At 53.3% G+C, this 11,869-nt stretch overlaps 1 protein-coding gene across 1 annotated transcript in view; it reads left to right on the top strand.

Annotated features, from left to right (window-relative positions):
* The first annotated feature begins 7,980 nt into the window (after positions 1-7,980).
* Positions 7,981-11,869, top strand: part of LOC144612336 (leucine-rich repeat-containing protein 71-like) — a 61,238-nt gene continuing 57,349 nt past the window's right edge. The window contains exon 1 of the mRNA XM_078431912.1: positions 7,981-8,162. Coding sequence (XP_078288038.1) covers positions 7,981-8,162 — 182 coding nt within the window. The remainder of the gene's footprint in view (positions 8,163-11,869) is intronic.

Consider the following 11,869-nt stretch of genomic DNA (forward strand, 5'->3'; position numbering starts at 1 on the left):
GCATTCCACCCCCCCGCCTTCGGTGCCCAGCGGTCCTGGAAATCCCCCAGGGTGCCCGTGGACAGCGCGTGGTCCCACTCTAACCCCACCCTGGCGCGGACGGACGTGACCCCGGAAAAGAGGCGGGCAGCCGGCTCGGGCAGAGCCCTCTTCCGCCTGGCGCCGAGACTCGCGGATGGCCAGCGTGGCCAGGCCCAGGAGCAACCCAACCCAACCAGGACATCTTCAGCCCCTCCCCCCCCCCCCCCGGACCCTCTCCCCTGGTGTCCAAAGATGAGGGACGTTGAATTATTGGCGTTAATTTTACCAATGATCTGCCGTGGAACGACCAATTTTTACATTTGCCCAGCCAATTAACCTACAAACCTGCACGTCTTTGGAGTGCGGGAGGAAACCGAAGATCTCGGAGAAAACCCACGCAGGTCATGGGGAGAACGTGCAAACTCCGTACAGACAGCGCCCGTGGTCGGGATGGAACCCGGGTCTCCGGCGCTGCATTCGCTGTAAGGCGGCAACTCTACCGCTGCGCCACCGTGACCGCCCATCAGTGGAATCAGTACTAAAGAGAGCAAACTCAATGCTCTCATTTACTCGACCAAGTGGACCTGTTGGGCCCAAACCTCTCCTGCATTGGTGCAGAACCCTCTCCTTCCCCTCCCCCTCCCCCTCCCCCTCCCTCCCCACTCTATCCCCCTCAACCCCCCCTTATCCTCCCCCCTCCCTCCCTAGGATTTTTAGAGATATAGCGCAGAAACAGGCCCTTCGGCCCACCGGGTCCGCGCCGCCCAGCGATCCCCGCACACTAACACTATCCTACACACACTGGGGACATTTTTTACATTTTACCCCGTCAATTAACCTACAAACCTGCACGTCTTTGGAGTGTGGGAGGAAACCGAAGATCTGGGAGAAAACCCACGCAGGTCACGGGGAGAACGTGCAAACTCCGTACAGACGGCGCCCGTAGTCGGATCGAACCTGAGTCTCAGGAGCTGCATTCGCTGTAAGGCGGCAACTCTGTAAAATGTGAATAACTTTAAAAATATCACACCGATTTCAATGGAACTTCTTCCATTAGCACCAAAGGGACGACGGTGAGTGAGGTGGGCCTAAAATTGTCGCGATGTCGTGCACCGTTTTGTCTGTAGACCAGGAACAAACAGACAGACAAACGAGAGCGTTGGTATATAGATTTCAAGAGGGCTTGTGTCCAAAAACAGGGATGTAATACTGAGGCTCTACAAGGCGCTGGTCAGGCCACAATTGGGATATTGTGAACGATTTTGGGCCCAGTATATCTGAGGAAGGGCGTGCTGGCTCTGGAGAGGGTCCAGAGGAGGTTTACAAGAACGAACGACCCCAGGAATGAGTGGGTTAACGCACGATGAGCGTTTGTGGGCACTGGGCCTGTACTCGCTGGAGTTTAGAAGGATGAGGGGGGACCTCATTGAAACGTACAGAACAGTGAGCGGCCTGGATAGAGTGGATGTGGAGAGGATGTTTCCACTAGTGGGAGAGTCTAGGACCAGAGGGCACGGCCTCAGAATTAAAGGACCCTCTTTTAGAATGGAGATGAGGAGATATCCACTGATTTGGCCTCCACAGCCGTCTGTGGCAAAGAATTCCACAGTTTCCAAGGGATTAAAAGTACCATTAGCAAATTTGCAGATGATACAAAGCTGGGTGGCAGTGTGAACTGTGAGGAAGATGCTATGAGGTTGCAGGGTGACTTGGACAGGTTGTGTGAGTGGGCGGATGCATGGCAGATACAGTTTAATGTGGATAAGTGTGAGGTTATCCACTTTGGTAGTAAGATAGGAAGGCAGAGTATTATCTGAACGGTGTCAAGTTAGGAAAAGAGGACGTATAACAAGATCTGGGTGTCCTAGTGCATCAGTCACTGAAAGGAAGCATGCAGGTACAGCAGGCAGTGAAGAAAGCCAATGGCATGTTGGCCTTCATTACAAGAGGAGTTGAGTATAGGAGCAAAGAGGTCCTTCTGCAGTTGTACAGGGGCCCTAGTGAGACTGCACCTGGAGTACTGTGTGCAGTTTTGGTCTCCAAATTTGAGGAAGGATATTCTTGCTATTGAGGGCGTGCAGCGTAGGTTTACTAGGTTAATTCCCGGAATGGCGGGACTGTCATATGTTGAAAGACTGGAGCGACTAGGCTTGTATACACTGGAATTTAGAAGGATGAGAGGGGATCTTATCGAAACGTATAAGATTATTAAGGGGTTGGACACGTTAGAGGCAGGAAACATGTTCCCAATGTTGGGGGAGTCCAGAACCAGGGGCCACAAACAGTTTAAGAATAAGGGGTCGGCCATTTAGAACGGAGATGAGGAAAACCTTTTTCAGTCAGAGAGTTGTGAATCTGTGGAATTCTCTGCCTCAGAAGGCAGTGGAGGCCAATTCTCTGAATGCATTCAAGAGAGAGCTGGATAGAGCTCTTAAGGATAGCGGAGTCAGGGGGTATGGGGAGAGGGCAGGAACGGGGTACTGATTGAGAATGATCAGCCATGATCACATTGAATGGCGGTGCTGGCTCGAAGGGCCGAATGGCCTCCTCTTGCACCTATTTTCCATGTTTATATATTTCTATGATTTTTGTACACCTCTATAAGATCTCCCCTCATCCTCCTGCGCTCCAGGGAATAGAGTCCCAGCCTGCTCAACCTCTCCCTGTAGCTCAGGCCCCCTCTAGTCTTGGCAACATCCTCGTAAATCTTCTCTGAACCCTTTCCATCTTGAGGATAATCATCCTTCTTCAGGATTCGCAAATGCTGACCCGTGCAGGAACGGCGGGATATCTGAAAGCTCAAGGGACAATGTGGCCTACTTTCACCCATCCCCCTCCTTACCTCCGGCAGCCCAGCTGATAAAGCACAGAGAATGCAACTGTCAAAAACCGGAGCAGCAAAACTTTACACAGATACCGAAAGTGGGGCGCATTAGCCACACCGAGTTCAACTTTTTAAAGCAGGGAATCACTCGAGGTTAGGCACAGAGAGCTGGAGTAACTCAGCGGGTCAGGCAGCATCTGTGGAGAACGTGGATGGGTGACGTTTCACGGAGTGCTGGAGTAACTCAGCGGGTCAGGCAGCATCTGTGGAGAACATGGATAGGTGACGTTTCACGGAGTGCTGGAGTAACTCAGCGGGTCAGGCAGCATCTGTGGAGAATGTGGATAGATGACATAGAAACAGAAAATAGGTGCAGGAGGAGGCCATTTGGCCCTTCGAGCCAGCACCGCCATTCATTGTGATCGCGGCTGATCGTCCACAATCAGTAACCCGTGCCTGCCTTCTCCCATACCCTCGATTCCACTAGCCCCTAGAGCTCTATCTAACTCTCTCTTAAATCCATCCAGTGAATCGGCCTCCACTGCCCTCTGTGGCAGAGAATCCCACACATTCACAACTCTCTGGGTGAATTTTTTTTTCCTCATCTCAGTTTTAAACGGCCTCCCATTTATTCTTAGACTGTGTGTGGCCCCTGGTTCTGGACTCCCCCAACATTGGGAACATTTTTCCTGCTTTTGGTTCAGGACCCTTATTTAGTTCGGGAAAAGACACAAAGTGCTGGAGTAACTCAGGCGGGTCAGGCAGCACCTCTGGAGAACATGGATAGGTGACGTTATAGGACTACAGGACTTATAGGACTATTAAGACCTTATTAGGATATTTTGTGATGGTGTAACACAAGATCAATGAGACCTGCAGCATTATATATGGAGAATGTGAGGCATTTGGCAAAGTTCCACCAGCAGTCCCTGCCATCCATATTAAAGCCCCTGGAATCAACGCATCTAGGACAACATTGGGGGGCAAGATGCCTTCCCACAGCTCCCTCCCCCACCCCATCCTTCCTGTCCCCCCCCCCCCCCCTCCTCCCCTCCTCTCCCCATCCCTCTCTTCCCTCCCAAAACTCCCCACCCCTCCCCTCCTCCCTACAACTACCCTTCCCCTCCCCCCATACCCCCCTCACTGGCCCTCAGTCCTCCCCCAACCCTCCCCCTCCTCATCCCTCCCCCTCATCCCTCCCCCTCCTCCATCCTCTCACCTCCTCTCTCCTCCCATCCTCTCTCCTCCCATCCCCTCTCTTCCTCTCTCCTCCTCTCCCCTCCCATCCCCCTCTCCTCCTCTCTCCTCCATCCCTTCTCCTCCTCTCTCCTCCCATCCCTTCTCCTCCTCTCTCCTCCCATCCCCTCTCCTCCCCTCCCCTCCTCTCTCCTCCCCTCCCCTCCTCTCTCCTCCTCCCATCCTCCCCCTCTCTTCTCCCACCCCCTCCCATCCCCTCTCTCCCTCTCCCCTCCCCTCCCCTCCTCTCTCCCTCTCCTCCCATCCTCCCCTCTCGCCCCCCATCCCTCCCCTCCTCTCTCCCTCTCCCCTCCCCTCTTCTCTCCCTCCTCCTCTCTCATCCCCTCTCTCAGGCTAGACGCACCGAGCTCTCCCCGCCAGTGTGCGCTTGCCCATCTCTGATACACGCCTATGCTCCCCCTCTCTGTTCCCCTCTCTGTTCCCCCTCTCTGTTCCCCCTCTCTGCTACCCCTCTCCCCCTCTCTGTTCCCCCTCTATGCTCCCCCTCTCTGTTCCCCCTCTCTGTTCCCCCTCTCTGTTCCCCCTCTCTGCTCCCCCTCTCTGCTCCCCCTCTCTGTTCCCCCTCTCTGGTACCCCTCTCCCTCTCTCTCTCTGTGCTCCCCCTCTCTGTTCCCCCTCTCTGTTCCCCCTCTCTGTTCCCCCTCTCTGTTCCCCCTCTCTGTTCCCCCTCTCTGCTTCCCCTCTCTCTGCTCCCCCTCTCTGTTCCCCCTCTCTATTCCCCCTCTCTGTTCCCCCTCTCTGTTCCCCCTCTCTGCTCCCCCTCTCTGCTCCCCCTCTCTGTCCCCCCTCTCTGTTCCCCCTCTCTGTTCCCCCTCTCTGCTCCCCCTCTCTATTCCCCCTCTCTGTCCCCCCTCTCTGTTCCCCCTCTCTGTTCCCCCTCTCTGCTCCCCCTCTCTATTCCCCCTCTCTGTTCCCCCTCTCTGTTCCCCCTCTCTGCCCCCCCTCTCTGCTCCCCCTCTCTGCTCCCCCTCTCCCCCTCTCTGTTCCCCCTCTCTGTTCCCCTCTCTGCTCCCCCTCTCTGTTCCCCCTCTCTGCTCCCCCTCTCTGCTCCCCCTCTCTGCTCCCCCTCTCTGCTCCCCCTCTCTGTTCCCCCTCTCTGCTCCCCCTCTCTGCCTCCCCTCTCCCCCTCTCTGCTCCCCCCTCTCCCCTCTCTGTTCCCCCTCTCTGTTCCCCTCTCTGCTCCCCCTCTCTGTTCCCCCTCTCTGTTCCCCCTCTCTGCTCCCCTCTCTATTCCCCCTCTCTGTTCCCCCTCTCTGTTCCCCTCTCTGCTCCCCCTCTCTGCCTCCCCTCTCCCCCTCTCTGCCCCCCCTCTCTGCTACCCCCTCTCCCCCTCTCTGCTCCCCTCTCTTCCCCCCCTCTCTGCTCCCCCTCTCTGCTCCCCCTCTCTGCTCCCCCTCTCTGCTCCCCTCTCTGCCTCCCCTCTCCCCCTCTCTGCTCCCCTCTCTGCCCCCCCTCTCTGTTCCCCCTCTCTGTTCCCCCTCTCTGCCTCCCCTCTCCCCCTCTCTGTTCCCCCTCTCTGTTCCCCTCTCTGCTCCCCCTCTCCCCCTCTCTGTTCCCCTCTCTGCTCCCCCTCTCTCTGCTACCCCCCTCTCTCTGTTCCCCCTCTCTGTTCCCCCTCTCTGCTCCCCACCCCTCTCCCCCTCTCTCTGCTACCCCCCTCTCTCTGTTCCCCCTCTCTCTGCTACCCCCCTCTCTCTGTTCCCCCTCTCTCTGCTACCCCCTCTCTCTGTTCCCCCTCTCTGCTCCCCCTCTCTGTTCCCCCTCTCTGCTCCCCCTCTCTGTTCCCGCTCTCTGTTCCCCCTCTCTGCTCCCCTCTCTGTTCCCCCTCTCTGCTCCCCCTCTCTGTTCCCCCTCTCTGCTCCCCCTCTCTGTTCCCCCTCTCTGCTCCCCCTCTCTGCTACCCCTCTCCCCCTCTCTGCTCCCCTCTCTGCCCCCCTTCTCTGCTCCCCCTCTCTGCTCCCCCTCTCTGTTCCCCCTCTCTGCTCCCCCTCTCTCTGCTACCCCCCTCTCTCTGTTCCCCCTCTCTGTTCCCCCTCTCTGCTCCCCACCCCTCTCCCCCTCTCTCTGCTACCCCCCTCTCTCTGTTCCCCCTCTCTCTGCTACCCCCCCTCTCTCTGTTCCCCCTCTCTGTTCCCCCTCTCTGTTCACCCTCTCTGCTCCCCACCCCTCTCCCCCTCTCTCTGCTACCCCCTCTCTCTGTTCCCCCTCTCTCTGCTACCCCCCTCTCTCTGCCCCCCTCTCCGTTCCCCCTCTCTGCTCCCCCTCTCTGTTCCCCCTCTCTGCTCCCCCTCTCTGCTCCCCTCTCTGTTCCCCCTCTCTGCTCCCCCTCTCCCCCTCTCTGTTCCCCCTATCCTCTTCCCCTCTCTATTCCCCCTCTCTGTTCCCCCTCTCTGTTCCCCCTCTCTGCTACCCCTTTCCCCCTCTCTGCTCCCCCTCTCTGTTCCCCCTCTCTGCTCCCCCTCTCTGCTCCCCCTCTCTGCTCCCCCTCTCTGTTCCCCCTCTCTGCTACCTCCCCCTCTCTGTTCCCCTCTCTGTTCCCCTTCTCTCTGTTCCCCTCTCTCTGCTCCCCCTCTCTGCTCCCCCTCTCTGCTCCCCCTCTCCCCCTCTCTGTTCCCCCTCTCTGCTCCCCCTCTCTCTGCTACCCCCCCTTTCTCTGCTCCCCCTCTCTGCTCCCCACCCCTCTCCCCCTCTCTCTGCTACCCCCCTCTCTCTGTTCCCCCTCTCTGCTCCCCCTCTCTGCCTCCCCTCTCCCCCTCTCTGCTCCCCTCTCTGCTCCCCTCTCTCTGCTACCCCCCTCTCTCTGTTCCCCCTCTCTCTGCTCCCCCTCTCTGCTCCCCCTCTCCCCTCTCTCTGCTCCCCCTCTCTCTGTTTCCCCTCTCTCTGCTCCCCCTCTCTGCTCCCCCTCTCTGCTACCCCCCTCTCTCTGCTCCCCCTCTCTCTGCTCCCCCTCTCTCTGCTCCCCCTCTCTGCTCCCCCTCTCTCTGCTCCCCCTCTCTGCTCCCCCTCTCTCTGCTCCCCCCCTCTCTGCTCCCCCTCTCTCTGCTCCCCCTCTCTCTGCTCCCCCTCTCTCTGCTCCCCCTCTCTCTGCTACCCCCCTCTCCCCCTCTCTGCTACACCCCTCTCTGCTACACCCCTCTCTGCTACACCCCTCTCCCCCTCTCTCTGCTATGCCCCCCTCTCTGCTCCCCCTCTCTCTGCTCCCCCTCTCTCTGCTACCCCCCTCTCTCTGCTACCCCCCTCTCCCCCTCTCTCTGCTACCCCCCTCTCCCCCTCTCTGCTACACCCCTCTCTGCTACACCCCTCTCCCCCCCTCTCTGCTACACCCCTCTCCCCCTCTCTCTGCTACCCCCCTCTCCCCCTCTCTCTGCTACACCCCCCTCTCCCCCCTCTCTCTGCTACACCCCTCTCCCCCTCTCTCTGCTACACCCCCTCTCCCCCCTCTCTCTGCTACACCCCCCTCTCCCCCTCTCTCTGCTACACCCCCCTCTCCCCCTCTCTCTGCTACACCCCCTCTCCCCCTCTCTCTGCTACCCCCCTCTCCCCCCTCTCTCTGCTCCCCCTCTCTCTGCTACACCCCTCTCCCCCTCTCTCTGCTACCCCCCTCTCCCCCCTCTCTCTGCTCCCCCTCTCTCTGCTACCCCCCTCTCCCCCCTCTCTCTGCTACCCCCCTCTCCCCCTCTCTCTGCTACACCCCTCTCCCCCTCTCTCTGCTCCCCCCCCTCTCTGTCCCCCCTCTCTGCTACCCCCCTCTCCCCCTCTCTGCTCCCCCTCTCCCCCTCTCTCTGCTACACCCCCCTCTCCCCCTCTCTACCCCCCCATCTCTGCTACACACATGTCGCCCACACTACAGCCCTTACTGCGTGTCTCACACTTACACTATGACCGAGACAGCAGCGGCATCATCAGCAGCAGCAGCCGCCGCCGCCGGCGGACCGCACCACTCAAACCCAATTATGGACACCTTATCCAGAATAAACGTGAGTAAAACCACCGGCACCCTCTCAAGCAACCCCCCTCCTTCCCACCCCCCGTGGAAAGCAAACAATAAACCCCCTCCAAGGTGAAATGCGGCTCTCATTTCTGACGGGGGTGGGTTGATTTTGAACGGTGCGGATTACAACATCTTTCCAAATTCGCTTTGTAACAGAGTGCCGCCGTCGTTGCAGCTTAATGTTAAATTCTCTCGGTCTATTTTAATACCAATTTCCCAAATCACTGTAATGTTAAATTCTCTCCCAGTCTATTTTCCCAATTTCCCAAATCAATGTAATGTTAAATTCTCTTCCCAGGTCTATTTTCCCAATTTCCCAAATCAATGTAATGTTAAATTCTCTCCCAGTCTATTTTCCCAATTTCCCAAATCAATGCAATGTTAAATTCTGGTCCATTTCATCTTTCAAAATCCTCGTGTCAAATCCATGTTCCTTTCTCTCTATTCCATCTTTAAAATCCTCAAGCCCATTTAATGTTAAATTCTCTCTGTCTATTTTAACAACAATGTCCCAAATCACTGTAATGTTAAATTCCCTCCCAGTCTATTTTCCCAATTTCCCAAATCAATGTAATGTTAAATTCTCTCCCAGTCTATTTTCCCAATTTCCCAAATCAATGTAATGTTAAATTCCCTCCCAGTCTATTTTCCCAATTTCCCAAATCAATGCAATGTTAAATTATCTCCCAGTCTATTTTCCCAATTTCCCAAATCAATGTAATGTTAAATTCCCTCCCAGTCTATTTTCCCAATTTCCCAAATCAATGTAATGTTGAATTCTCTCCCAGTCTATTTCCCAATTTCCCAAATCAATGTAATGTTGAATTCTCTCCCAGTCTATTTTCCCAATTTCCCAAATCAATGCAATGTTGAATTCTCTCCCAGTCTATTTTCCCAATTTCCCAAATCAATGCAATGTTAAATTCTGGTCCATTTCATCTTTCAAAATCCTCGTGTCAAATCCATGTTCCTTTCTCTCTATTCCATCTTTAAAATCCTCAAGCCCATTTAATGTTAAATTCTCTCTGTCTATTTTAACAACAATGTCCCAAATCACTGTAATGTTGAATTCTCTCCAGTCTATTTTCCCAATTTCCCAAATCAAAGTAATGTTAAATTCCCTCCCAGTCTATTTTCCCAATTTCCCAAATCAATGTAATGTTAAATTCCCTCCCAGTCTATTTTCCCAATTTCCCAAATCAATGTAATGTTAAACCCACACTGGGGGAGGAAGGGGTTAATTTAAAAAGAGAAAAGTGGTGCAAATAGATGCGGATTGCAATTAACAGGCGCAGGGGAAAAATGTCGCCTCAAATTCTCACATCGGGTCTGCAGATAATTTTCTCACCCCCCCCCAAATCCTCCTGTCACCTTTCCCTTGTCTACCTTCCTTGTCTAACCTCGTGTTGATCTCCCTCGTCTATTTTTCATCCGCAAAAATTCAAGATTCAATGTAATTGTCACAGGTACAGAGAGATTTGAGTCACAGCCAACACTCAGCGAAAAGCAACAAGACACACACACACACACACACACACACAGCCACACACACACACACACACACACAGCCACACACACACACACACAGCCACACACACACACACACACACACAGCCACACACACACACACACACACAGCCACACACACACACACACACACACAGCCACACACAACACCCCACACACACCCCACACACACACACACACACACACACACACACACACACAAGCCACACACACACACACACACACACACACACACACACACACACACACACAGCCACACACACACACACACACACACACACACACACACAGCCACACACACACACACACACACAGCCACACACACAGCCACACACACACACACACACACACACACACAGCCACACACACACACACACAGCCACACACACACACACACACACACACACACACACACACACACACCCCACACACACACACCCCACACACACACACACACAGCCACATAACATAACAAGCCGAGCTCCATGTTAAATTCTCTCAGTCAATTTAACGCCAATTTCTCGTCTATTTGACCTCAAATCCTCTTATCAGTTCCACGTTAGTCTCGTCCATTCCGTCTTAAATCCTTGTGTCAAATCCACGTTCCTTTCTCTCCTCTGTTCCATCCTCAAAATTCGTCATGTCCATTTAATGTTAGATTCTCTCAGTCTATTTTCCCAATTTCCCAAGTCAATGTAATGTTAAATTCTCTCCCAGTCTATTTTCCCAATTTCCCAAGTCAATGTAATGTTGAATCCTCTCGGTCTATTTTAATATCAATTTCCCAAGTCAACTTAATGTTAAATTCACTCTCAGTCTATTTTAATACCAATTTATAATGTCAATTTAATGTTAAAGAGTATTTTTCCCAATGTCCTAAGTCAACTTAATGTTAAATTATCTCCCAGTCTATTTTCCCAATTTCCCAAGCCAATGTAATGTTAAATCCTCTCTCAGTCTATTTTAATACCAATTTCCCAAGTCAACTTAATGTTAAATTCTCTCTCAATCTATTTTAATACCAATTTCTAATGTTTATTTAATGTTAAAGTCTATTTCCCCCAATTTCCTAATACTAATTTCCCAAGTCAATGTAATGTTAAATCCTCTCTCAGTCTATTTTAATACCAATGTTCTAAGTCAATGTAATGTTAAATCCTCTCTCAGTCTATTTTAATATCAATTTCTAATGTCAATTTAATGTTAAAGAGTATTTTTCCCAATGTCCCAAGTCAACGTAATTTTAAATTCTCGTCTTCTTCGTCTTTAAAATCCTGGTGTCGATTCCACGATTCATTTCTCGCGTCCATTTATTTCATTCTTCGTCCCAAATATTCGCGTCTGTCGACCTGTCCACTTCGTGGTTACATTTCTCCCGTTGGCTTTGCCCTGCATTCTCCACGTTAGAATCTCAAGTCTCTCTACTTTAATGTAGAGAGAGGAGGGGGGGGAATAAATTGCTCGAAGGCTGACACAAAATGCTGGAGCGAAATGCTGGTGGCATCTCTGGAGAGAAGGAATGGGTGGATGGGTGGATGAATGGATGGATGGATGGATGGATGGATGGATGGATGGATGGATGGGTGGATGGATGGGTGGATGGATGGATGGATGGATGGATGGATGGATGGATGGATGGATGGATGGATGGATGGATGGATGGATGGATGGATGGATGGATGGATGGATGGGTGGATGGATGGATGGATGGATGGATGGATGGACGGATGGATGGATGGATGGGTGGGTGGATGGATGGATGGGTGGACAATAGACAATAGACAATAGACAATAGGTGCAGGAGTAGGCCATTCAGCCCTTCGAGCCAGCACCGCCATTCAATGCGATCATGGCTGATCACTCTCAATCAGTACCCCGTTCCTGCCTTCTCCCCATACCCCCTCACTCCGCTATCCTTAAGAGCTCTATCCAGCTCTCTCTTGAAAGCATCCAATGAACTGGCCTCCACTGCCTTCTGAGGCAGAGAATTCCACACCTTCACCACTCTCTGACTGAAAAAGTTTTTTCCTCATCTCTGTTCTAAATGGCCGACCCCTTATTCTTAAACTGTGGCCCCTTGTTCTGGACTCCCCCAACATTGGGAACATGTTTCCTGCCTCTAATGTGTCCAATCCCTTATATGTTTCAATAAGATCCCCCCTCATCCTTCTAAATTCCAGTGTATACAAGCCTAGTCGCTCCAGCCTTTCAACATACGACAGTCCCGCCATTCCGGGAATTAACCTAGT

The sequence above is a fragment of the Rhinoraja longicauda genome, chromosome 44 (assembly GCF_053455715.1).
Source record: "Rhinoraja longicauda isolate Sanriku21f chromosome 44, sRhiLon1.1, whole genome shotgun sequence".
Lineage (NCBI taxonomy): Eukaryota > Metazoa > Chordata > Chondrichthyes > Rajiformes > Arhynchobatidae > Rhinoraja > Rhinoraja longicauda.